This window comes from Scardinius erythrophthalmus (assembly GCF_964197995.2).
Source record: "Scardinius erythrophthalmus genome assembly, chromosome: 1".
NCBI classification, from domain to species: domain Eukaryota; kingdom Metazoa; phylum Chordata; class Actinopteri; order Cypriniformes; family Leuciscidae; genus Scardinius; species Scardinius erythrophthalmus.
This window is the reverse complement of record NC_138221.1, coordinates 61,580,509-61,608,280: the sequence shown is the minus strand read 5'-3', so window position 1 is coordinate 61,608,280 and position 27,772 is coordinate 61,580,509. Positions and strand designations below refer to the sequence as shown.

Sequence of the window (27,772 nt, the reverse complement as noted above, 5' to 3'; positions counted from 1 at the left end):
AATTTGAAAAACATTTTATTACCTTCATGCATCCTTTTTTAATCACACTTGAATGTCGGTAAGTTTCATAAAGAAAGGCAACATTTTAAACAAAAAAGACCGCCTTGAACAGATTCAGAACGATGATCAAACACAGATGGAGTAGATCGAGTCAACACCCCCAAAGCTTCACAGTCGTTTTCTCTTCATGGGTTACGCTTCATTTAATTTGGTAATATTGAGCAGTTTTGATTTACACGCTGTTTAATGTTTGATGATCACGTTATTTTACATTTGAGTGAGCAATATTCTATCACTTCTATTCTTCTTCTCCTGTGTTTTGATCCGGAGATTCTGTACTAGAAGATGTGTCATAGCGCCCCCTACCGTATAACAGTGAAAACATGGGAAGTACATAAAGTATATTTTTGAGAAGTATATAAAATGTAGACTGAAAGTATACTTCCTTATTTTTAGTTTAAAAGAAGTATACTAATAGAACACTTGGATGAACTTCTTTTTCATAAGGGTCTGTCTATTTATTGTTTGTTTGTGTCAAGCAAATTATATATAATAAATTTGAATCTCGTGTCTCTCGCTGCCCTCGCTACATCTACACAAAAATGTCCTGATTTTACACAGGTTTAATCATGTTCTCATGATGATCAGACTCTCCACACACACATATAGAGAAGCAAGAAGAAGACAGAGACAGAAAAGAAAAAAGAACAGGGTAAATATTTTTGTGAAGCTGCATTTTTTCCCCCTTAATTTCATAAGCATTTTTTTTTCAGCTGGAATCTTTTATCCAGAACTAGAGCTCACTGCTTTTTGCAACAACAACACTGATATATTTCTCCATATCTGGAAAGAACTATTTTACATCAACAACTTTATCTAACGTTGTCAAAGTCATTTTTTTATTGTAAAGAGTTCATGATTTCCATACCTTGTGACTCAATATCTGAAATCTCAGAAAGTGCTTCTTCATCCCTCATCTTCTGCATCACAATCTTCCTCACATTTTGAACTGTGATTGTTTTCCAGCACTATTTTCTCCACTACTAATGTCATTTTCCACATCTTCACTCCTTACATTGTTCACAACCATTTCTGTTATTTCATTTTTCAAAAGTTCAAATGAAAAGTACTTTTAATAGTAATATTAAAATTATTATGTGTCACTACAATAAAAACTAAATGAATATGATTTCCATCAATACAATTATAGCTTGATAAACACACACACAAACACATACACACACACGCACACACACACACACACACACATGCACGCACACACCATTCTTACTGTCAGGATTTAATACACACATTCATTCTGTTATTTTTGTGACAGAAGTTAAGATATTAATGAAAATTAAATTAAGAGTCTCTGCATCTCACTGTTGATTTATCGTGCAACTCAAAGTATTATGGGTAAAATCTCTCTACAATCTGTTCTGAAACATCAACACAGTTTCACTGATGATCCAGAACCAACAGCAAACCCAGGATAGAGCGTCTGAGTGAATGTGGTCTGGACTGTGTGGATGAGGCTCATTGTGTCAGAGACGCTGTAGAAGGACAGAGTTCCTGCACTGTGATCCACATACACTCCTATTCTTCTGCTGATGGGCTTTACAGGGAGAGAAGTGTGTTTGTTATTGTGCCAGAATGTGTATCTGGAGGAATAGCAGATCAAACTCCAGGACTGATCATTACGTCCAAACACACACTCATTACCCGATCCCTTCCTGCTGATGCTCTTATATGACACTGATATAAACACACAACTCCCAGTCAACTCAATCTCCCAGTAACAGTGTCCACACACACTCTCTCTACACAACACCTGAGAATAACAATCAAATCTGTCTGGATGATCAGGATACGGCTGCTCTGTGTCAGTGACAGTAATCACTCTGTTCCTCTCAGACAGACTGAGGCGTTTATTCACTGTGTTCAGATCCAGAGTGAGCTGATGGGAATCTGATGGAGAGAAAACACATCAGAAACAGGAATTATGAATCTGTCTGATCTTTTAATGTATCTGAACTCTTCATGAATCAATGTTCAGTGTATCATCAGTGTCTCAGTACAGCTGACCAAATATCCTGTGCAAACGTACTCGGTTACCTAATGTAACCTCGGTTCTCTCTAGAAGAGGGAACGAGTATTGCGTAAGCTAGCTTACGCTACGGGTAAAGTCTCTTTACTCGAGATATTGAAGCCAAAAAATTTTCTCAATTTTGTATTTATTGTCAACGCAGTGCAGCAGCCAGCAGACCTAGAGCAAGCTATCTAGCGTGCTCATTGGCTGCCCTGCGGCAACTGCAGCAGCCTACCACTGAGCCCCGCGTGATGTCACGTCTAATGAGGGCGTCCGCGCCTGTCACAGCCCGCAGAAGGGGCGTGGTTTAACTTATAAAAGGACGGGCTCAGAGGCTGCTTCCCTGGTTTTCATCGACTGAAGTGAAATCAGCTCGGGGCGCTTAGCACGGCAGGTTACGCAATACTCGTTCCCTCTTCTAGAGAGAACCGAGGTTACATTAGGTAACCGAGTACGTTCTCTTACGAGAGGTTCTCTCGTATTGCGTAAGCTAGCTTACGCTACGGGAACCCTTTGTCAACGCCATGCGCGCCAAGCATCCACCACATGAGTCCCAGGGGAAACCCGGGGAACACCGACAGGTGGGAAACAGGCGGCCAGCAAGCGGGCCGGCCATGTACATAAGCACATAATAGTGAATGCATAAGCACAAATAGGAAATACAGAGCGGCGTCGCCGGTCCGTATGAACGATATAATCCCTGTAGTGCAACACAACCAGGAGAGTTACGTCACGTGAAAGTAGCCTGCACACGAACTTGTTGGGCAGATCATACACACGATTTAAACAGACAAAGTCTGGCCTGCAAAGCGAGGACTTCCAGGTTATAGAACCTGACAAATGTAGAGGGGGAGGCCCAGCCTGCCACCGTGCAAATGTCATGAATAGAAATCCCACTGGACCAAGCCCACGACGAGGCCATGCCTCTAGTAGAATGAGCCCTGATGCCCAGAGGGCACTGCAGGTTTTTAGACGTGTAAGCTGCCGCTATAGCGTCCACTATCTATCTGGATAGACTCTGTTTCGAGGCGGCGAGACCCCTGGTGCGCCGACCAAACGAAACAAAGAGCTGCTCCGAGCGCCTGAGGGCGGCGGAGCGCGTGATGTACATTCTCAGCGCCCTGACGGGGCAGAGGAAGTTATCACCGTCCTCGCTGTCGGATGCTGGCAGAGCCGATAACGAGATAACCTGCGCTCTGAAGGGAGTGCCAATCACCTTCGGGACATAACCGTGTCTCGGTTTGAGGATGACTTTAGAGTCATTCGGTCCGAACTCGAGATACGCGGCGTTAACAGATAACGCGTGCAAGTCCCCCACACGTTTGACTGATGACAGAGCTATCAGAAAAACGGTTTTGAGCGAGAGGTATTTTAGATCCACAGTTTCCAGTGGTTCAAAGGGATGTGCTTTCAGGGCCTCCAGGATCAACGAAAGATCCCACATAGGAACTGAAGGGGGCCGCGGGGGGTTCATCCTTCTGGCTCCTCTGAGGAAGCGGATGATAAGCTCGTTCCTTCCCATTGACTGGCCGCGCGTCGACTCAGCGAACGCTGCGATAGCCGCCACATACACTTTGAGCGTGGATGGGGACCTGCCCTCATCCAACAGCTCCTGAAGGAAACAAAGCACCCACGACACCTCACAAGTGCGTGGGTCTCGATTTTTACCTGCGCACCATTTGGAGAACACCGACCATTTAGTTTATGTGAAGGCATTTCTCTCGGTCTGACCACAGGCCGAAGACCGGTCTGCCCTCGAGCAGCGCGCCCCAGCCTAAGTTGGAGGCGTCTGTTGAAACCACCTTGCGGTGTGAGACAGCTCCCATCATCACTCCCCGCCGGTACCAATCGGCCGCTAACCAGGGCTTCAGGGCTGAAACGCAGCTCTGAGTCAATCTGATTCGCATAACGCCGGACGCCCAGGCTCGGTGAGGCACTCGAGCGTTTAGCCAGCGTTGCAGCGGGCGCATTCGCAGTAAGCCCAGCTGAAGCACTGCTGCAGCTGAAGCCATACATCCCAGCATTTTCTGAAATGTTTTCAGCGGAGCGATGTTACCATTCTGGAAAGATGCAGCCAGGTGCTGCATACGGCGCGCACGCTCTGTCGACAAGCCGGCCGTCATAGCCACAGAGTCCAGTTCCATTCCCAGAAAGGAAACTGACTGACTGGGCCGTAATGAGCTTTTGGTCCAGTTGACCGAGAGACCCAGGCTTTTCAGATGGCTGAGAAGCACTGTTCTGCGAGATATAAGTTCCATCTCTGACTGTGCTAAAATCAACCAATCGTCCAAATAGTTCAGGATCCGCATACCCTGATTTCTCAGGGGAGCGAGAGCCGCGTCTATGCACTTTGTGAATGTACGGGGTGCTAAAGACAGACCGAATGGGAGGACGGTGTATTGAAATACCTGACCGTCGAAGGCGAATCTCAAGAATGGCCTGTGACGGGGTATTATCTGAATCTGAAAGTATGCGTCTTTCAGATCGAGAGAAATAAACCAGTCCCTCGGGCGAATCTGCGCGAGGATTTGTCTGGCTGTGAGCATTTTGAACGGCCGTCTCATGAGAGCTTTGTTCAAATATCTCAGATTTAAGATGGGTCTGAGAGCTCCGTCCTTCTTGGGTATGAGGAAGTAACGGCTGTAAAAGCCTGACTTGCTCAGAGAAGGATGTACCGGTTCTATTGCCCCCCTGCACAGCAGCTTTGCTATTTCTGCTGGAAGTAGGTGTGCTACTTCCAGATTTACTCTCGTCCCGGTCCGGGCTCGAAAGCGCGGAGGACGGCGAGCGAACTGTAGTGAATAGCCCTGCTTTACAGTATTCAGCACCCATTCTGACACGCCCGGAGTCGCTTCCCATGCTTTTGCATGCATAGCTAGGGGTAGAATGGCCTCTGGGTTCCGATCGCCGCACTACGTGGGATCTAGAACCTGTATCAGAGGTATCGGAGCGGCGCGCGCACTCTCGATGCCTGAATAGGGCGGCTCGCTGACAGCGATGGATGGCCGCTTTACACTCAATGACTCGATCACTTTGGACGGAGAACATATTGTGGCAAGAAAAGCGGGGCACGTGAGCGGCGCCGTAGGTACAGTGTTTATCAGTAAGTGTGAGCGCTCGTGAGCGGGCACAGGGCTTACGTTCACAACACAGCCAGTATGCTTTGCAAATTTTGTCCCCTGAGATAACCATGTAACAGAACGGGCAGTGGGTAGGTGTGGGCACTGAAACGTGGGCACATTTCCTACATTTAACACTCGAGCGGCATGTGACAGCCAAGGTTATAATCGTTAACGAAAACGAACGAAAAAACAAAAACTAGGTGGGAAAAAACATTGTCGTTAACTGAAATAAAAATAAAAACGAGGCATTACCAAAAAACGATAACTAACTAAAACTGTAATGTGTGTTTGGCCAAACTAACTAAAATAAAATAAAATTATAGAGTAAATGTCCTTAGTTTTCGTCTTTGTCAAGGTCTTTCATTTTTTAACGCTATTTAAAACACGAAGCGTATTCGTTCAGCTAGCTGCATTTCCTTTCCCTGCTCTCCCTCCGTCTCTCTGTCACTCATGCGTCTCTCACATGCTCAGTGTGAGTGTTCGTTCGACGTTGAAAGCAAGTTCGCGAAAGGTTGGTATCTCTATCTCGTGAACACCTTTACACAATCACACATTAAAAAGTGGTATAAAAATATTTTAAATTCTGAATATAATTTTGTCAGTGTGTTAATGTCGACCCGAGAAGCGATTGCGCCTTCTTTAGAAAGTTAACTAGTCGCAAGTTTGAGGTAAAATGCACTTTTTGGTTGTGGTTGTCGATGTCAAAACACTATATAAGCTGTGATTCAAATATTAAATAATGTTATGTCATTTTTTTACAATCTGACAGAAATGTCTTGTGTGGCTCAAAAATGGGTTGAATACATGCGGTTCATGTGTGTCTTCTTTAGTCTGTTGGCTAACGTTATTTAGTTTTTTTCTTGGCACAGTCACTTAGGCTAACTTACACATTTTGCACTTACTGCGGAGTCTTGAGACTGTTTACATACATATTTGTGCCCATATGTACATTTTATGTACTGGTGTTGTTATTGTTGAATAAATATTTTCTAAAATTGTATGATGTTTTTGTTGAGTTAATAATAATAACTCAACAAAAACATCATATAATTTTAGATACATTTGTCAGGGGCAAGATTCAAAAAGGTCAGAAAAAGTATTGTAATACACAATACTTTTTCTGACCTTTTTGAATCTTGCCCCTGACAAATAACCCACATTACAAAAAAAGACTAAAACTAACACTAAAACTAATAAAAACTAAACTAAAACTAAGCATTTTCAAAAAATAAAAACTATACTAAACTAGCAAACCCACTTTAAAAACTAATTAAAACTAAACTGAATTTGAAAACAAAAAGTCAAAACGAAATAAAAATAAAAACTAGTGAAAAATGCAAAACTATAATAACCCTGGTGCCAGCTTTATGTGAGTGGGCTCTGTGGGATTGAGGGACACAGGGGTAATAGTGCTTGTGTGTAGGGGTGAACACTGGGACGTGGGCACGTTCTCTACACTCAGAACACCATCGGCATGAGCCGGATAGCCATACATTATACTCTTATGAGATTTCTCAGGGGTGCCGTAAAAACTGTGTTTGGGTGCAGGTGAGCGGGTTGTACAACGTGCTCGTTGGCTGCAAAATACACATCTGCAGTCGCCTTTTTAAGGGGACTGACAGAGCGAAATGCTTTGAAGGCTCATATGTTTAGACGCTCATAAATACTCGAGCATCATCATGTGTAAAAAAGCTGGCCGCGAGCTCGGCATAATTTTTTCTGCTGCCAGAGCCAGGATTCGAACACAGGTCTCTGGCGCGAAAGCCTAAGATTTTGCCACTGAGCCACAGGGGGAAAACACATAAGCTTTTGGTTAGCGCGAGCATATAAGAGAGCGTCATCATGTTTTGTCTCGGCGTTTGTTTGCAGGCATGTGTGTATTATAACAGGCTCGTTTACTGCAATATTAATATTTCCAGCCGCCTGAACTTAAGAGGGGACTGAGAAATGTGTGAGAATTGGAGGTTGGTCCGGCCTCGGCGGGACTAAAAACACTCTCTCTCCTCCTTTCGCCGGTGAGTGAGGCACGCGTCGTGCTGAACATTGCTCGTGACCGTCCGCTCTGACATCCCTTGTGGACGGCGCAGTTTGCGCGGCACAAGCAAAGGGAGAGAGAGAGCGGGAAGAGGGGCGAGTAGCCGGAGAGCTTCATCATGTCGTGCATGTATTATAACAGGCTCGTTACTACAATATTGATATTTCCAGTCGCCTGAACTTAAGAGGGGACTGAGAAATGTGTGAGAAATGGAGGTTGGTCCGGCCTCGGCGGGACTAAAACACTCTCTTTTCTCCTTTCGCTGGTGAGTGACGCGCGCGAACGGAGCGCGAGGGCGGGGTAGCTTTCTTGTAACGTAAAGAAAGCTAGCCGCGTGACAGTCCGCTTCTGACATCCCTTGCGAGAAGGGAGCAGTTGTCACCAATGTCTCCGTCCGCCTCCCCCCCTGAAGCGACGGCAGTGAGGGCGGGAGCCGGCAGCCGCCCGTCCGTGAGGGGAGGGGGGAGAAGGGAGGGGGGAGGGGGGGGCGGAGAAGGGGAGAGCGAAGCTCGAAGGAAGGGTTCCGGCGAGCTTTAGTCTCCGCTGGCCTCAGGGAGCGGCGTTTCTTTTTCCGCGGCGCCGCAGAGGCAGGTGGGGTGACAGTCTCAGCGTCGAACATGGCGAGTTGAGCCCGCAGGGTCGACATCGGCAGTTATTCGCACAGCGAGCAGCCACCCGAAGCGTGGTCCTGGCCCAGGCAGAGAGCGCAGATGAGGTGGCGGTCTCCATCGCTGAGCGGGGCTCGGCACAAAAAAACGCTTGCGCTCTTTTAGGGACAGTGTGTGTTGCAGGTTTTTGAAACAAAGGATATAGTCGCCGGATAGCGAAGCAGGCACGGATGGCTGAGCCGCTGTCCTAAGCGTGCTGTCGCAGGATTCGAAATCAGGGAAGCAGCCTCTGAGCCCGTCCTTTTATACGCTAAACCACGCCCCTTCTGCGGGCTGTGATGTGTGAGGGCGCGGGCGCCCTCATTGGACGTGACGTCACGCGGGGCTCAGTGGTAGGCTGCTGCAGTTGCCGCAGGGCAGCCAATGAGCACGCTAGATAGCTTGCTCTAGGTCTGCTGGCTGCTGCACTGCGTTGACAATAAATACAAAATTGAGACAATTTTTTGGCTTCAATATCTCGAGTAAAGAGACTTTACCCGTAGCGTAAGCTAGTTTACGCAATACGAGAGAACCTCTCGTAAGAGAATCATCATTTACATGATCAATTATAAAACTCTTCTATCATGATTTATTTCTCCTTCTACAGGAAGAACATGAACACATTCAGTGAGTTTTCTGCTTGTTTTCTAGTGACTCACATTGTAAGAAGTCGTTCCTGGTCTTGGGATTCATGTCGGTGAAAGTGACTGTGGAAATAAACAGACATGAACAGTGTGAAGAGAAATGACAAGATAAAATACATACATTTCTAAGACATTTCTAATATGATGTTCTACAATATTAGATGATGGACTCATTTCTGAGAGCAGATTAATAATCTCCAGAGGCTTCATTTATAAAACACACACATCGGATTGATCCTAAATTCCTTGGATTTCATCCTCCATCATGTGTATATAAACGCTTGTCCATGATGATGAGTCCGTATTTCTGAGATATTCAAGAGATATTTGTGGCTGTTTTGTAGGAGGATTTGATGGACTTGAATTTCATTTATTAATAACTGGGGTTTAAAACTGGGATGCATTTAAGGACATTTTTGTGCAAATGGATGTTTTATAAATCGTAGGAACATTTCGGAAACGATTGTACATTCAGATTTCGGATCTTTCTCCACACGTCTGTATAAACGAGGCGCAGGACTTTACCTCCGTCTGAGATCTTCTTGATCTCCTTTTTGCAGAAATCCTCCAGTTTGTCTCTCAGCTGACGGACAGATTCTCTCACGCCATCAAAAGAGGAGAGAGAACTGAAGGAAACGTCGGGTTCGTCTGTAGATTCAGGAGGTGCTGAGAGAGACTGGAAACTCTACAGAAAACAGAAATCAAAACTCATCATCTCCACACTTCAGCCAATAACCTGCACTATATCAGATCTGAGCGGCTCTTGTTGACTTGACTTCTCTTCAGTGACTCGCTTCAATCCAGCACTTTCACACAATCAGCACATTCTTCTCATATTCATCATTTAATGCGACAAACTCTAGTATTTGACAATTAATAATAATAATATAATATATATATATATATATATATATATATATATATATATATATATATATATATATATTAGTGCTGTCAGTTAAACGCGTTATTAACAGCGTTAACGCAAACCCATTTTAACGGCATACATTTTTTTATCGCGAGATTAACGTTCTTTTTGGCATAGCAAACTTTGTAGTTTTTTCACATTCACAACTAGTAACGTTAGAAAAACTACAACACCACACCAAATCTAGCTAGACCGGAAACAAAACAACAGGCACGCCGCACACACTTGTTTGGGCTTGCGAGCCCGCCAAAGAGTAGTAGGCTAAAGGGGGTCGCACACTGGACGAGAAGCGCAGCGCAGCGTCTTTAAAATTCGAACACAATATTCTCTATCAGTGTACACACACCGGCGGCGCCATTCGGCGTCTGTCCGCGGCGCCCAGCTACGGCTCAGGACCTTGTTCAAAATCCTGCCGCGCCACAGAGCGCCATTTACATAGTTTTATATTAAATGTACATTTATTTGTCTCAAATCGTCGTTAATGCATACTGACTTCATCCTGTGCTACAATATACATTTAGTTTTACATTCATTTACAGAAATCAGCTGCGTGGATGAAAACTGCTGATGTTATCGGAGATATTCTCAATTCATTCAGTTAACGGACGCTCTGAGGTAAAGTGATCAGACTGCAGACTTAGCAACGATTGTATTTAATTGTACAGTACAATCATAACATAGTACAGACATTATCTTAATTCCATGATGTCCTTAAACATAACAATAGTGCTGGCCATAAACTGAGAAAGTGCGCGTCCGGTGTGCGATACCTTGAGTTGTTCTAGACGAGACGCGCTGCGCTTCTTGTCTGGTGAGCGACCCCCCTAACGCTACGTTTTGAGTGGATGGCGAGCACCGAAATGGATGCCAATAAGATTCTGAATGGAAAGTTTACTTTTAAAAAGTTGCCAAATGGTTCCATTGACAAGACCAAAGTGATCTGTGTGTTTTGTCATTGTGAGCTGAGCTATCATCGCAGAACATCCAGTCTGAAATACCACTTGACGCGAATGAGAATTCTCTGATGCGATTATTTGCTCCGAGTGTGAATGTTAGTGTGAAATTGAACACTACAGTATATGCCAATGTTGTTTTCAATAAAAAAACATTAGCACAAAGCAAGCCGATCCACTTTTCCATGTTGATAAGAGCGTTAAAATGAGAAAAAAAATAATGGGACAAAAATAAATTAAGGGACATTTAGAATAGATAAAAATGTGCGATTAATTGCGATTAACTGCGAGTTAACTATGACATTAATGCGATTAATCGCGATTAAATATTTTAATTGTTTGACAGCACTAATATATATATATACACTCACCTAAAGGATTATTAGGAACACCATACTAATACTGTGTTTGACCCCCTTTCGCCTTCAGAACTGCCTTAATTCTACGTGGCATTGATTCAACAAGGTGCTGAAAGCATTCTTTAGAAATGTTGACCCATATTGATAGGATAGCATCTTGCAGTTGATGGAGATTTGTGGGATGCACATCCAGGGCACGAAGCTCCCGTTCCACCACATCCCAAAGATGCTCTATTGGGTTGAGATCTGGTGACTGTGGGGGCCATTTTAGTACAGTGAACTCATTGTCATGTTCAAGAAACCAATTTGAAATGATTCGAGCTTTGTGACATGGTGCATTATCCTGCTGGAAGTAGCCATCAGAGGATGGGTACATGGTGGTCATAAAGGGATGGACATGGTCAGAAACAATGCTCAGGTAGGCCGTGGCATTTAAACGATGCCCAATTGGCACTAAGGGGCCTAAAGTGTGCCAAGAAAACATCCCCCACACCATTACACCACCACCACCAGCCTGCACAGTGGTAACAAGGCATGATGGATCCATGTTCTCATTCTGTTTATGCCAAATTCTGACTCTACCATCTGAATGTCTCAACAGAAACAGAAATCGAGACTCATCAGACCAGGCAACATTTTTCCAGTCTTCAACTGTCCAATTTTGGTGAGCTCGTGCAAATTGTAGCCTCTTTTTCCTATTTGTAGTGGAGATGAATGGTACCCGGTGGGGTCTTCTGCTGTTGTAGCCCATCCGCCTCAAGGTTGTGCGTGTTGTGGCTTCACAAATGCTTTGCTGCATACCTCGTTTGTAACGAGTGGTTATTTCAGTCAAAGTTGCTCTTCTATCAGCTTGAATCAGTCGGCCCATTCTCCTCTGACCTCTAGCATCAACAAGGCATTTTCGCCCATAGGACTGCCGCATACTGGATGTTTTTCCCTTTTCACACCATTCTTTGTAAACCCTAGAAATGGTTGTGCGTGAAAATCCCAGTAACTGAGCAGATTGTGAAATACTCAGACCGGCCCGTCTGGCACCAACAACCATGCCACGCTCAAAATTGCTTAAATCACCTTTCTTTCCCATTCTGACATTCAGTTTGGAGTTCAGGAGATTGTCTTGACCAGGACCACACCCCTAAATGCATTGAAGCAACTGCCATGTGATTGGTTGATTAGATAATTGCATTAATGAGAAATTGAACAGGTGTTCCTAATAATCCTTTAGGTGAGTGTACATAATAATAATAATAATAATAATAATTAATAATAAGAAGAAGAATAATTTGTTACATTTATATAGCGCTTTTCTGGGTACTCAAAGCGCTTTACATGGAAGGGGGTAATCTCCTCAATCACCACCAATGTGCAGCATCTCCTGAATGATGCAACGGCAGGCATACTGTGCCAGAACGCCCACCACACACCAGCTTACTGGTGGAGAGGAGACAGTGATGAAGCCAATCAGTATATGGGGATGATTAGGAGGCCATGATGGACAGATGGGATTTTTAATGACCACAGAGAGTCAGGACCTCGGTTTAACGTCTCATCCGAAGGACAGTGCTTTTTGACAGTATAGTGTCCCCGTCACTATACTGGGGCATTAGGACCCACCCAGACCACAAGGTGAGCGCCCCCTTCTGGCCTCACTAACACCTCTTCCAGCAGAAACCTGGTTTTCCCAGGAGGTCTCCCATCCAGGTACTAAACAGGCTCAACCCTGCTTAGCTTCAGTGGGCAACCAGTCTTGAGCTACAGGGTGATATGTCTGCTGGCGGATAGGTAGATGGTTCATGAGATCAAAACATGAACAAATTACCTTGGATGGGCATGGATATTTCTTGGACATTTAAGAGAAAAAGTAACCGTGGTGCTTATACAGAGCAAGCTCTACAAAATGCCCTCAGAGCTATTTATTTATTTATTTATTTATTACAGCATATTTGTTTGCATGGCTTAGTTATATGTTACAGTATATGTATAGCCTAAAATGTAAATGTAAAAAATGTGTCTATTTTGGACATTCCTGAAAAAAATATTATATACATGGTGATACATTACTTGCCTTTTAGAGATTAAAAACTATAGTCTGTTCATTTTGCAGCTGATCTATGAAGCAAACTGGTGTAACGACTGAGACAAGTCAGACACAAGCATTTGTCATAGGATCTGGGGCCCCGTCCTCCAAACAGGGCAAGAGGGTCTTAGTTACCATGACCACGATCAGATAAGTTGGTTTTATGACTCTTAGCAATGTGAACAAGACTAACTCTGTGCTAACTCTGCCACAAAACCTACAGATATTAGAACAGACTCTCCAGTCAACGTAACCTCACGCATACCATATTTGGTCTCTATAAATTGGTACTTTGAAGATCGAAATGATTGTGTACATGATATGCCGATAGCTGCGCAACATATTAGTATTACAAGAATCTTTCTTAGTTTCGTCATCAGACACCAATCCAGCGTGCCATTGCAAATGAGCACGCTTACAACAAAGACTCATAAATCTTCCCCACAGAGGAAACTCCCACTCAGAAATTCCCCCTTTCTTATTGGTTGAGCCAGCCCTGCAAGGTGTGACCTGAAGTCAAGCTTTAAAGGGCCTATTCGCTAGCCCTCCCTCTCTTCTCTTCTGGCCTCAACTGCTGCTCCTTCAAGTTGATACTGTGGGGATCAAAAGAGTTTGTTGGAACTGATAAATTGATTGCAATATTAATTTAGCTACCTCAAGTTAATCCAATTAACTGACCCAAATATTAATAACTAATCATAATTGATAATTATGAGTTAGTATTAATATTTCTCCTTTGAGCTAATTTGTTACATATATGGTGGAGAATGCAGGCATCGTATTTAACATTGTATGCAAGCAGACAGTAATCAATCATATGTTGTCCCATAAGTTTTTATTAACATTGTATACATGCACATACAAGTTTCTGATAAAATCAGCAAAACTATAGCTTGAATATGCCTTCCTACGAACGGCAGAACGTTTCTCAATGCTATAATGCATGTTTAAATCGTACAATAAGAAACTCCTGATTTTAGCGAAGAAATCCTAATTTCAGTTCTAAATCGAGCGTAAGCCTTCTCTGACGAAGAAATCTCAGATTAGCCGCGCATATAAATGGTACCAGAACAAATTAACCTGATGGGTGTTCGAAGAAATCCCCATTTTCAGCAATTTTGAAGGTGATTGAGCGATGCTCCTCAGTCAACAATTAAGGCCTTATTATTCGTTACATCATTGTATTCATATTAAACCGCTGAACCGCTCATATGAAACAATCACGTCGAATTAGTGGTATAAATGCTAGCCTATATAGCTAACTAGTAATTTGCCATTGTCTGTAAAGGGACTGTGCTGTTTTGATTTGTGAAAGAGTTGCATCACTGGCATGTAACTTCATGTGTTTAAACTGGAGTTCTCAATGCAAACTTTCATCACAACCCGATCGCTGCTCCATTCGATTTGTGTTGTTGGTTGGCATTGGTCTCTAAGCAACACATGACACCGGGAAGTGCAAACAGGCACTTCTGATAATCTGATAACAGCACAAACCTCACAGACCCTTGTGTAAACAAGTGATTGCGTGTGGCCAAAAAGCTAGCTCCCTAGCAACCCTACACGCATACAAGTTAAAGCCCTTTACCTCGACCGGCTAAAACTTAGACACGTGTGAGCGTAAAGTGTAACCTTTAAACCAAAGACTATAGACTTTGGGCCTTGTCCCTTGAAACAAAGGGATAGTGATTTGAACACGAGTAATGAGAGTCAAAGCTCCTCGAGGCTTTGAATCAAAGGAGTCAATTGCATCACAAATGATTCTTTGTTCGCTCTCGCTGGCGACCCCTGCTGGTCAGAACAGTGTAAGTGTAGTGACAACTCAAATCAATGAAACACCTTTTACAAAACAAATGGCAAAGGTTTTATCAAAGGTGTAATCATGTGATGGCAATCCACGAACCATCTAATACCCTTTTAATATGAGGTGTCTTTCAAGGCACGATACCTTGGTAAACTGTAGGGCTCGTTTTATGAAAGCTTGGTCAATCAGACCAATAAGAGACTATTAAATTTGCCTCTTCCCTTTATCAAATGCGTCATTAAATGTGTACGAATCTATAAAAGTGATACAAGATCACATAGAAATCAAATACACGTAAACATACAAGTAAACGAACCGTTGAAATTTTAAATAATTTCGAAACAGCTATGACGCACAACAAAGCCCTGTTTACTGAAATCCTGTGACTTTAGCAGTCTGATCCATGCTCAGAACCACTGATTTGAGACAAATGATTCACACTGATTTCAGAGCTTCACGAAGCATGTCTCATAGGCGGTTTAAACTACTCCGTACTCTCTCTCTCTCTCTCTCTCTCTCTCTCTCTCTCTCTCTCTCTCTCTCTCTCTCTCTCTCTCGACCCCCTCCCTTTTGGTTTCACTTTTTAGTTGAAACCCAGATACCTTGGTTTTTATTTGTGTTTCTTTTATTTCGACTTAAGTCTACCCCTATTTTATTTAGTGTATTTACACCTGTTGAGCCTGAATATTCCTATTCAGTTAAGTTGAATTTAATTAAATTTGGAATTTAATTAAATCAATTTGCTTATTCAATTGCCCTTTTAGTTACCAGAGCTATGAGGACACTCCCTGTTTACTCTTCATTTTGATTTTATTTCAATTAATTAATTTACTTTGTTTTAGCCTGAATTTTCATATTCAGCTAAATAAAGTTTAACTAAATTTTAAATTTAATTAAATCAATTGTTTCCCTTTCCTTTTAGTTTTTGGAACGATAAGGACATTCTACCTTTGCTACTACCTTATCTTAGATATTTACTATCAACATCTTCCCTCTCTCTACAGGATTACAGTAGTTCTAGCAACTGTTGTTTCCGTAATGAGGTACACAGGTTATCCTAATTCCTGTCTGTGCTTTACCCCTCCTCACTCCTTAGCACCAAGCTAAGTACATGAAGCATGGTTAACATAAACGCACAGTAGGCCCCAGACAGAACTGGAAACACTTCCCATTGTTTCTTCTTCTTTTGACCTTGATGTTTGATGTGTCCCTGCTAGCTTAGTCTAACAGCAGCATAACCCATGAGTGACACCTGTTTACCTACGTCTCCTAGCTAAACTTAAATAGGTAAAACACTCCTTCCTTCCCTTTCCTTTCTGATTTAATCTTATTGTTTTATTTTGGTTTTGATCTATGTGTTACTCTAGTAGTATAACATGTGAAAAGAACCATCAGTATTTTGAGTAATAGTTTTATGACATGTAAAAGCCCAGTCATCAGACTGCTGAACACCTGCCAACAGACGGGTAAAGAACTGTGTCAATCAAAGAACTTAAAGTACTGGTTGAACTCAAAGAGAGACGCTAAAGCCATCAGTGTTCAGCCAGAGCGGAAGTCCAAACACTGACTTAGCTATGCTGTAACATTATAGACAAACTCAAGGGGGTCCTGAACAAACCTGAAACAGTCTAAACAACTGCAAATGGACCCCACAAGAAAGATGTACCCTGCTGAACTTCACATCAGCCGCGTAAGCTTCCCCAGCCCTGCACAAAGGGGGGAGGAGCCAAACCCTCGGCTTAACATTCACCCGCCAGTGTCCTGAGAGCCTCTGCAAGCGAATGGTCAGAAACATCCCTGCCTTTACACCAGAGCTTGCAGGAGACCACAACGTCCCTGTCAATCTACGAGACATTGATTTTCACCTGCAGTCTTCGACCGGTGTAACACACCAAGACAGACTCCATCTGCTCTGGATCACATCCAGCCCAGAGTGGCACCGCGTTCTGGCTTTGGCTGTGGCACTACCAGCAGCTGGAACAAGCCACCATAACAGGATTCTCAGACTTAAGAGTCTGAATGCAGACTGGGCACTGCCCCAGACACCAAACAGACCTAAAAGTGCCTGTGCTACTACCACAGACTCCGAACGAGCTTACCTTGGAGCTTGCAACGAACCTGTGACAGAGGAAGACACCAGCTCCAAGAACCTTTTCCTCCAAAACCAGTTAGTCACCATTTCTGGCCGCCCCACGCAATGCCCACTCAACGATGTGTGACCTGACGCAGAAGGCCTTTAACACACAAGGCCTCGTCAGAAAGGGTGCCTAAGACCCCATTGACTCTGAACTGCAAACAAACCAGAAGGCACCCCGCATGACCACAATGCAAGCCTCTGCTACAAAGTTCCAAGTCAGCATAGAACATAAAACTTTTAAAGTAGATGAAAATGTGCTGTCAAAAAGAAGCAGGAAGCTGCATTAGTAAAATTAGAATTTTACTGATTTAAAGGGGTGGTTGATTGCGATTTCACTTTTTTCATTTTAAATAGTGTGTAATGTTGCTGTTGGTGCATGAACAGTATCTGCAAAGTTGCTGCGCTGAAAGTTCAACGTAAGCGGAGATAGCGTCTTTTAAAAATCAGGAAGTTTAATGCCTCCAAAAACGACTCAAATGGGACTACAACGAGATACTTCCCGGGTTTCATACGTAACTAACCCATAAATTTACATCAACCCTCCCTCCGGAACATGCAAAAAAGGCCATGTTCTGCTGCTTTGTCGAAGAGGAAGAGTTATAGTGGAGATCTGTAGCCATGCCGTCGAAAGTGTGTTATTTTCACCCAGCTGTCAGGTCTTCTGTGTTCGGGCTTCCTACGGACGCTGTAGTTCATCAACAATGGTTAAAATTTATGTTTGATTATGTTCCTGACAATTACCCCCAATTTCCACCAGATGCGTAACGGCTGCGGAACGGCTCCGCTGCGTGACAGCTCCGTGTTCCGTCGTCCGTCAATACCCACCAGGTCCGTATTTGTTGCGGAACGGCTGCGTCCATGACTGACAGCTGAAGTCACGAGGACCCACGAGATCTCGCTAATTCACGTATGATCGCGCGATATATAGTTTCTATAAACAGAACGTTATGAGGAATGGCATATTATGACGTTTTCAAGGTGTAGTGTAGGGAAAAATGATCCGCCATGATCACGGTGTATTTTATTTAGAAAATTAACCGGATCTTTTATTTTGTTTTGGTTTGTTCTGTTTTTTTGCTCGACTTCCTGTCCTGCGCATTCTGCCCTGTAGTGCTGCGTAGCTCTCCGGCATCCGGCAAAAATAGAAGCTCTGCGTATCTGCTCCGGAGGGCTGCGGATCGCCGGAGTCGGAACGCAGCTGTACCGCATTCAGTGGAAATACACTCATTGACTTTAATGGAAACCTATTGACTCCGCTGCCGTGCCGGAGCCGTAACACAGCCGTAACGCAGCCGGTGGAAATTGGGGGTTACAATCGTAATTTAGCTCTCTGTGCTGCGCATTTTACGGAAGACAGCTTCCAGAATCTACACGAGTTCAATGCCGGATTCAACAAGAACTATTACTAAAACATGAAGCAGTTCCAACTTTAAAACCAGAGGCATCAGTTGTTGGGCCACAACCTGTAAGTAAGACTTAATAATTTTAAATGTATTTGCATGTATAATTTCAGACGTAATGTTTTAGTTTTATCAAGGACGTAAACAAATGCCAACGCTGGCTTTAGTAGCCACTCAATAGCTATTTCGTGTGTCTATGACAAACGCGTACAAACATTTTGGACCCGAATTTGTAATTATGTACTAATTTTGTAAATGTATTTTCCATGTATACTTTATGACGTCATTTTTAGATTTGATCAAGAACGTAAACCAATGCCAACGCTGTGAATAGATAAACGGTTGTTCATTCTATCAATAAAACAATAACTTTAAAAAACGGTATTACTCAGTCATGTATTCAGTTATATTAAATGTTTAATCAGTAGAAAACTGTATCTCAAAAGCTAACAAACAGCAGTAGCATTTTCAAGTAACAGCGTATCGAAACGAGAAGAATAATTGTTATTATTATTCTTATGAGAGAATAATAATTTAAAAAAAAATTAACCATTCAGAAACGTTTTGTAAGAGCCATGTTTGCGGAGGTTCTGCTCGACTCTCTTCATTACCGCTTTCTGGGTCTGATTCTGGCTCAAACTGATACGGCAATATTGCCACCATTATTTACATTTGACCGGAGCACATGCAACTGTCGCCCGTAAAGGTAATGGGCGTGAAGTTTCCGGACAATGTGCAGTACGCAGTTTAGCCAATTACAACACACCAGGCCAACTAACCAATCTGAGCCCATTGCCTGTTTCTGAGGAAGTGGTTTCATAGAATCAGGAAGTCAACCGGTCGTTCAAATGACAGAGGAGAAAGCGGCTTACAATAAAGGTGAAATTTATGAAAAATAAGGCTTTTTTAACAAACGAAACATGAAGACATGTTATATTGCACCCCATAAACACAATCAAGCAAAGAAAAAATCTTGAAAATCTTGAATGCATGTGTAAGCCTCACGTGCCAACAGACTATACACTGCTTTTTGAAACATACAGACATTTGCCACCTGCTGGTTGAAATTGGCACTGCTGCATAGTCGTTTCCATGACAATGACTTGTTACAGGAAATACTAACTTCAAATAGGGCATTCGTCACCCTGACGCCAGATAGTAAGCAAACCACCTGAGCTGGGTAAACTAACATGACCTAGCGCCCCTTCGTTTAAACTACTGTTATCCTAGAAGTGTACATTTGATCATTCTGATCCAAATAGGACACAACATGCGATACCCATTCTGATCACTAGTTGCTGGCGTGTTTAAATGCATATAAAATGATGGCTGGAATTGACATCTCTACTAAAAGTGAAAAAGTCTTAGATTTTTAACTGGTATCGGTAATTTCAGCATTAAAGCGTAAGTCTGTTTGACAAAGGAATCTCATCTCAACAGCATGTAAACTGTACCGGTGTTTATTATTCTGCTTTGGTTGAAATCCAAATTGCAGTATTGCTTAATCTGTTTCTGACGAAGGAATCTCAGTACAGTGTTATATATACGTAGACTTGGGTGATGCTCCCCTTTCTACAATGTAAGGCCTTACAAATTATTGTTAGATTGATGTAATTCATCTAATTTTTAGCTGCATCTACAAGCAGAGCTACCTAGTGATCAAAATTGTTTCACTCGTTGAAAAGTCAATATTTATGCATGAGATGGATGTAACTATGTATGGTTAGACAAGCTTCAACTTACAGCAAATATATTCCCTTACTTTTTAAACAAGTAGAAGAAGTTGTTTAAAGTGAAGAGAAGAGTTACATGAGTAAAATTTACAAATGCCAAACCACATTTGCATTTTACTGAATGTAACATCAAGTTTTTGAAAGACTTAAAGTATAGGCGCCACATTTTAACTTGTTTAAACATGCATAACTCGTTTAAAATGTGCAGACATTCTTCATAGACTGTTGAATTGCTCTGACATGCACTGGTTCCCATGACAACGACTTGTCACAGAAAGTGCTAACTCGTGACGTCATATTGTAAACAAACCAGCCTAGGTGGCTAAGCTAACCTAACCTAGCATCAATTCAGCTTAGGCTACGCTAAATAATAATTTCTACAGTTAGCGGTTAGCATAATTTACTTGAAGCCTTTAACTACAGCTTGTGCTGTGCACAGTGCAAAGTGATCTAAATTACTTTTCCTTTAACCCAGTTAGGGTTCTGATTTTTCACTTTCTCTTTCCTTACTTTCCATTCTTCTCAGCTGAAGTTCGCCTTCACTAGTTTAGGCGTAGTCCTTGCTGAGTGCTGTCGGCTAAATTTGCAGTTACCTTGTCAATTAAACTTAAATTTAATTACATGTAAACTGTGTAGCTAGAGAAGAATTCTGATAGTAATGAGAAACTAAACTTTTGGAGGGACACACACACACGGTGTGGTCTTGAACACACAGCAGCTGTGACCCACTATGGAGTGTTGGTCCAAACAAATCAAAAGTTTAGCCACTAGTGCTACTGATTATTCCCAATTTCAGATCATTCCTGCTATTTTGATCACTTATTTAAGCCCTTTTTATTTTATTTTACTTTGATAATATTAGCCGTCAGCTATTCCCTTGTCTATTCTTTCATTTATATGATTTATTTACATTTCCCCTCTTGTTCTAATGTGGTTCCATTTCCCATAGGGCCCAGGAAGGAACCAGAGACACCTTTATTTGTGATTTTGTTTATTTTCAACAAGTGCACAAATTTTTATGACCCTGCAACACAAGTAATCTCAATGATTACTAGGGCATAACTATAGTCCTGAGGATTGATAATAAGCATAATCTGAATAGGAAAGCTGTCCTTTTTCCTCCTATCCTTCACTTCCTTCATCCTGTCAAGCCCGTTGTGAACCACCAGCTAAGTCCAGAGAAATAATTTAGCCATAAGAACCCTCTTAACTCATTTATTTCCTCTCGGCTTATGCCCTTTCCAGAAAAGATTCTCGGAACCACACAAGTCTTAGCCTCCTAACATCCACAGCTAAGATGATAAGGATTCAAGAAACACTTGACATGCTAGCTACACATGAAACACCTAGCTTTATGCTACATACCTAGCTAACCTATCAAACCTTAGCTCTGAACTCTTTAGGGTCATGCATTAGTCTCTCACCACTAGTGTGCCAAAAATGTTGCAGATCCGCTGCTTAACCTGACCTTAACCAGACAGGTGATAGAATGGACTGACAAGCCATCGCGAGGAATACTGTTCCACCAAGGCTGCTGACATCCTACAGCACCAGAGCTAAACGTAACTACACCATGAGAGAAGAGGACCAACGACCCATGACCCAAGCCAGAGTTACAGCCACACCGGGCTGATCAAGATTATCATCTCCTTACCCCACCATAGGGGTATGAAACAGAAGGTAAACAACCTCACATAACCGATCACAGCGTCCCACAAGGAGCGGACCTGTGCTCAAAGCCTTACAGACCAGCTAGAGACTGAGGTTCAAACCAGATTCAATGCAGCTGGACTGAGCATGCCCAGGACCAGCACAGAACTGTCACCATGGCAACAACCCAGGTACCAGCTAAGCCCCTTGGAGAAGCCATGGAGGACAGCACCCTCAACCTGCAAACACCACAGGATGACCAACGGCTGTCAACGGCAACATCCTCCTCCACACCCTTCACACAGGTGTCAATTGGAGGCTCCAGCTGGACCACCGCTCCAGGAAACACAAACAACCAGAGGCCACCGTGGCCTTCCAGGATTGTATGACAGAGGTGTGTCTGATCTTTCTGCACTTTCAACTTCGCTCGTGGTTGTCCTTAAGAGGGACAACAAAGATCGAAAGGGGGGAATCTGTAACGACTGAGACAAGTCAGACACAAGTATTTGTTATAGGATCTGTGGCCCCATCCTCCAAACAGGACAAGAGGGTCTTAGTTACCATGACCACGATCAGATAAGTTGGTTTTATGACTCTTAAAGGGATAGTTCGCCCATTTAAGACATGAAGTTGTATGCAATCCTTACCAGCACTATAGTGCATACACACTGACCCACTCTGTGGTCACCTCCCTGGTCAGAGTTCTGGCCGCTGGAAGTTTTTCTACTTTTTTTAATTTTCTACTTTTTACGTCGTTGTCATTCGATTGTGTAAACACTATGGAACAGCTGATCGGAACGTGCGCACTGTTGACGTTGACAGCAGCGCGGATTGATAGAAATGGAAAGAAAATAGTGCCGATTAAAACTGAGGTATGAATTTTGTCTGGAGTGTTTTTTGTGATGTAAATTAATCAAGCTTTGAAACGCATATAATTTTTTCACGTAAAAACGCACAGTTTTGAGGCCCCGGAAACTAACCGTGACTACTTTCTTGAAAAACTTCCAGCGGCCAGAACTCTGACCAGGGAGGTGACCACAGAGTGGGTCAGTGTGTATGCACTATAGTGCTGGTAAGGATTGCATACAACTTCATGTCTTAAATGGGCGAACTATCCCTTTAACAATGTGAACAAGACTAACTCTGTGGTAACTCTGCCACAAAACCTACAGATATTAGAACAGACTCTCCTGCATTCATTTATCGATGAACTGATTAACATGAAATTAACATGCATTCCAGAACATTTTGTTTGTTCCAGAACGATTTATTGTCTTGTGTTGTGTCTTTTAATACTATTATCTGTTGATACTATTATCTCTTTGATACTATGTATTTTATTATAGAACCAACAGTCAATGTAACCTCACGCATACCATGTTTGGTCTCTATAAATTGGTACTTTGAAGATCGAAATGATTGTGTACATGATATGCCGATAGCTGTGCAACATATTAGTATTACAAGAATCTTTCTTAGTTTCGTCATCAGACACCAATCCAGCGTGCCATTGCAAATGAGCACGCTGAGAACAAAGACTCATAAATCCTCCCCACAGAGGAAACTCCCGCTCAGAAATTCCCCCTTTCTTATTGGTTGAGCCAGCCCTGCAAGGTGTGACCTGAAGTCAAGCTTTAAAGGGCCTATTCGCTAGCCCTTCCCTCTCTTCTCTTCTGGCCTCAACTGCTGCTCCTTCAAGTTGATACTGTGGGGACCCCCCACAGTAAGACCCAAGGGCCCCAAGGGCCCCAGCAGGCCGTGAGCACCACCTGCCATCCTTTCACGCTCCCAAAGGGAGTCGGACTGCTATTTTCTTCAATCCAGAAAACTGCAACCTTACCATCACTGAATGGGCAATGATCGACTCTTGGCCTTCTCGATATGTTCGGGATGCCGGGCTGTCCAGCGTGGCCTCAGCAGGCCCAACAGGCTCAGCAGGCTGCAGGCTTCGACTCGCAACCGCCATGTGCTCACTCAGGAGAGAGAGGACTCTCTCAACCACAACAGCGTTGAAACCACCATGCAAGTTCATCATATCTTCTCCATCCAGCAGAGAAGAAAACAATTGCAACTTGTACAGTGACATTTGACACTCATGGACCCATGAACGAACTAAATTTTCAACCACTTCAAGAATTGTCCACTGCACAGACCATGCAAGTATCAATTTAATGAGGTGCTCTGAAAATGATAAGCTTATGGTTCTTTTCATAGTTAAATAGATCTTTTCCATAGTTCCATTTCCTGCTTCCGGTTCCATATCACTCAACATTTTACCAATGCATGTATGTATGTATGACCGGGGATTGAACCACCAACCTTCCGGTTTGTAGACAACCTACATGAACCACTGAGCCACAAGAACTAATTTGTTACACTGGTTAGTAAGGCAAAACACCCCCTTTGTACAAACATATTTTATTTGGTGAGTAACTCCTGCCATAGTCTCTCAAAACTGGGATGGCAATTCTAGTCACATTTATGTTTTGTTTCACAGTAATGTCACATTTTCTGGAAGGGGGGCATTTCCCCCACTCATTATAAACAGTCCTTGTTTTGTTTTTTTACACAATGACATTTGATTTCATGATTTTAATGTTGTTTTTTTGTGGGAGACTAAAGACTAATGACAGACTGTTGATCTTTGAATAAAAATATATTTTAGTCTAATATCATAGTAGGCCTCTGGACACAGAAGTATTGCATTGGCATTTGATTGGAATGTAACATCTATGCAAAATAATCCTTGAATCATTTCTAATTTAAGGCCATTCCCTTTTGGAATATGTGATTGTGTTTTGTCAACAATAAGCAGGAACATTCTGCCTTTCCATTTTGTAGTGTGGGTCATTCAGTGGAGCATTTAAACTGATTCTCATGTTTAAGAATCTGACAAATAATTTATGCCACTGCTACTGTTACCTTTCTTCTTTTTTTTGACCTTCAAACACCTTAAAATGCACATGTGTAGATGAGGAAAATCTAAATTTTCTCGAACCCCCATAGCAGGATCACAATGGCAAGGACCTCTGTATTTATAAAACCCTGCGTACGGCCCTGCTCATGCTGTTCACTTTTCATTTAATCAACATAGATGAAATTAAAAAATAACATTATATTATTTATTCATAATGGCTAGGTTAAAAACAGATATTATATTATATATAGTTTGTGATATTAGCTCACTTTGCAGCAAAAGCTCTGTTGGCTTTTATTAATTGAGAAATAAAAACTTGTGTTAAAGTTATGCAAATGGTTAATTATTTGTATGACTACATCACAAAGAGTAAAGTCTTGTAAAAGCATTGATTGAAAACATTGAAATTTCATAAAACTGTGTAAATAATAGAAACGCAGTTCAAATAGCCTTTCTTTAAATGCAAATGTTCTTTGAGTATTTCATTTGTGAAGGTAAAGCATGTACTCACTACTCCTAATTACAAGAAGAAGAAAACTTCACACTGGGTGTGTGACAGGCTGTGGAATGGGGTTTGGCTGAGGAAAAAATTTCAGTCAAAAGATTTTTTTTTTACTTTAACCCCTTCAGACAGTCCACTATGATCCTGTTCTTCTAGATCTCTGTTACCTGCAGGAACTGGATGTGATCTTGTGTGTGTGAAAGCTGCTCCAGCTCAGCGTCTCTCCTCCTCAGATCATTGATCTCCTGCTCCAGTCGCTCCAGTCGTCCTTCAGCTCGACTCACTGCAGTCTTTTCCTGATCTCTGATCCGCTGTGTGACCTCAGAGCGGCTTCTCTCAATGGAGCGGATGATCTCAGTGAAGATCCTCTCACTGTCCTCCACTGCTGTCTGTGCAGAGCGCTGTTACACACACATCACAATCACACAGTGGCTTCAGCACGACTGACAGAGTCCAAACTGAGACGTCTCAAACTTCTTTTCTTCTCCAGACTCACCTTATGAGACTCCACAGCCTCTCTCAGATGCTGAAGATCTTTCTGTCTCTGCTGGATTCTCTGACGGATCTTCATCTGTGTCTCCTTCAGCTGTTTCTGGAGGACAAACCAATGACAGGGAATGACACATAAAACTACTGTCACACAAACATTAAAGTTACATGAATCCAGAGTTGGTGAAGTGGTTAAAGATCTTGCATGGTAAGTTTTTACTGTCTGGTTCAAACCACAGATTCATGTTTTCCTGAAATTAATGTCAGCAGTATTTCATCAGTGCCTAGTTTTATATCATTAGTATCATCATTTACTCTCCCTCATGTCGCTCCAAACCTGTATGACTTTCTGTCTATTGTGAGACACAACAGAAGATATTTAGAAGAATGTCTCAGCGGTTTACAGAGGCCAAATAAAATATGGTGACACATCAGTAACATCAAACCTCATTGGTTCTTTCATGTCAGTCACATGACTAAACACCATGATGTCATGACACAAACACCAGTGAAGTTTGATGTTTTTAATGTCATCATATTTGATTTGGGCTCCACATACATGAGTTTATCAATGATTTGATTTGATTTGATTTGTGATAAAAAATTGGGCTCTTTTAAAAGTAGCATATTTTAAAGACTGCACTTATTTTGGAAATTATACACTTTAAAAGAATATAATTGTGAAATAATTGTGAACTGAACGTAATGTTTTCAGACACGACGTAATTGCATGTTAATTGCTATTAAATGAAAATGTATTATAGTTTAAATGTACATATAAAGCAATTAGCTGAACTTAAGAGTGGCTTTTTGACCCACTTAAGTAGGATTTAAGTATATAATGTAATTTCATAATTCTACGGAGTTAAATTGAAATATTAAATATTATTAAAATGTACTTTAAAGTAAAACTTTTAATTTTACATTATAAAAAAGTGTACTTTATAAAGTGTACTTATGAAACAGTCATGAACATTTACTCTCTTTAAGTGCACTTAAGTGGCCTTTCATTTAATTTATATTATATTATCTGCAAGAACAGTTATATATATACTTTTAATTTGAATTACACTACAAATGCATGTCAATACACTTAAGTGTACTCCTTTCTTTAACCACTAGTTGTTTAGATTACTTTTGTGCTTTTTCTCCTTTTTAGAGCTTGAAACTTTTTTACTCCATTGACTTACAATGACTTTCTCACTGACTTGTAATGTATAAACTAAAATAGATGAGACATTCTTCAAAATATCATCTTTATATTCCACAGAAGAAACTCAGTCAAACCGGTTTGGAACAACATGAGTAAATGAGTGAGTAAATAAAGACACTTTCATTTCTGTGTGATCAATCCCTCTCAGTTCATACCTGTTTCTCTGTCCTCTGTGCTGCAGTTGATACAGTGTTGTGGTTTTTATGTTCACTCTCCTTACACCACACACAGATGCACTGTTGATCAGTGATACAGAACATTTCTAGCTCTTTATCATGTTTACGGCAGATCATGTCCTGCAGTCGTCCAGTGGCATCAATCACTTTGTGTGGCTTACGAGAGTGAAATTCCTCATGACGGTCAAAATGAGTTTGACAGTAAGATTCCTGACACACCAGACAGGACTTGACGGCTTTGTATTTTCTTCCAGTACAGACGTCACACTGCACGTTTACAGCTCCAGCGTAACAGTCAGCAGGAAGTTGAGTCTTCTTCAGTTTCTCCACCACGTCAGCCAGAATGGTGTTTTTAGCTAAAGCAGGTCTTGGACTGAAGGTCTGTCTGCACTGAGGGCAGCTGTAGACTCTCTTCTCATCCTCCTGATCCCAGCAGTCTGTAATACAGATCTTACAGTAACTGTGTCCACAGGGAATAGCCACTGGATCCTTCAGGAGATCCAGACACACTGGACACGTGAACTCATCCTGAGAAAATCTGGCTTCTGCCATTTTACTGCATGAATACAGAGAGACACAAACACACAACAGCTCAACAATACTTCAGTTCCTATTTCTCTGAACTGAGGAGTTGAAATAGTTTCCTGCTTCTGTGTTTGAGTGACGTGTGTAAAACAGAAAAGCAGTCTGTAACAGTGAGTGACAGTCTGTAAAGCAGCTTCCTCATTTCTGGTGAAGGAGAGTCACTTTACTGCTGTGTTTATGTGCCCTATTGGAGTCAAAAACATCGTAATTATGAGTTCCAAAGACATGAATGACCGAGCAAAGTTTTATTTACAAATGACAAACTCATAATTCTAGACTCCAGATAATGATCTTCTCCAGACTGGGAATTCAGAC

General features: G+C 42.1%; 1 protein-coding gene across 1 annotated transcript; it reads right to left on the bottom strand.

Moving 5' to 3' along the window:
• On the bottom strand, positions 1-27,530 carry LOC308702744 (tripartite motif-containing protein 16-like). Its single transcript, XM_081385818.1, has 6 exons — positions 26,852-27,530; positions 25,491-25,586; positions 25,162-25,395; positions 9,063-9,222; positions 8,553-8,600; positions 1-1,968 (listed from the first exon to the last, which is right to left on the bottom strand). Exons 1-6 carry the CDS (start codon positions 27,422-27,424, stop codon positions 1,448-1,450), a joined length of 1,632 nt encoding a protein of 543 aa, XP_081241944.1. The 5' UTR covers positions 27,425-27,530; the 3' UTR covers positions 1-1,447.
• Between the last annotated feature and the right edge of the window lie 242 nt (positions 27,531-27,772).

Coding starts and splice junctions, on each gene's coding strand:
- LOC308702744 (XM_081385818.1), bottom strand. CDS start 27,424: ATGGCAGAAGCCAGATTTTCTCAGGATGAGTTCACGTGTCCAGTGTGT. Junction 25,396..25,490: donor AGGCTGTGGAGTCTCATAAG/GTGAGTCTGGAG, acceptor TGTGTGTAACAG/CGCTCTGCACAGACAGCAGT. Junction 9,223..25,161: donor ATCACATCCAGTTCCTGCAG/GTAACAGAGATC, acceptor TGTTTTCTGTAG/AGTTTCCAGTCTCTCTCAGC.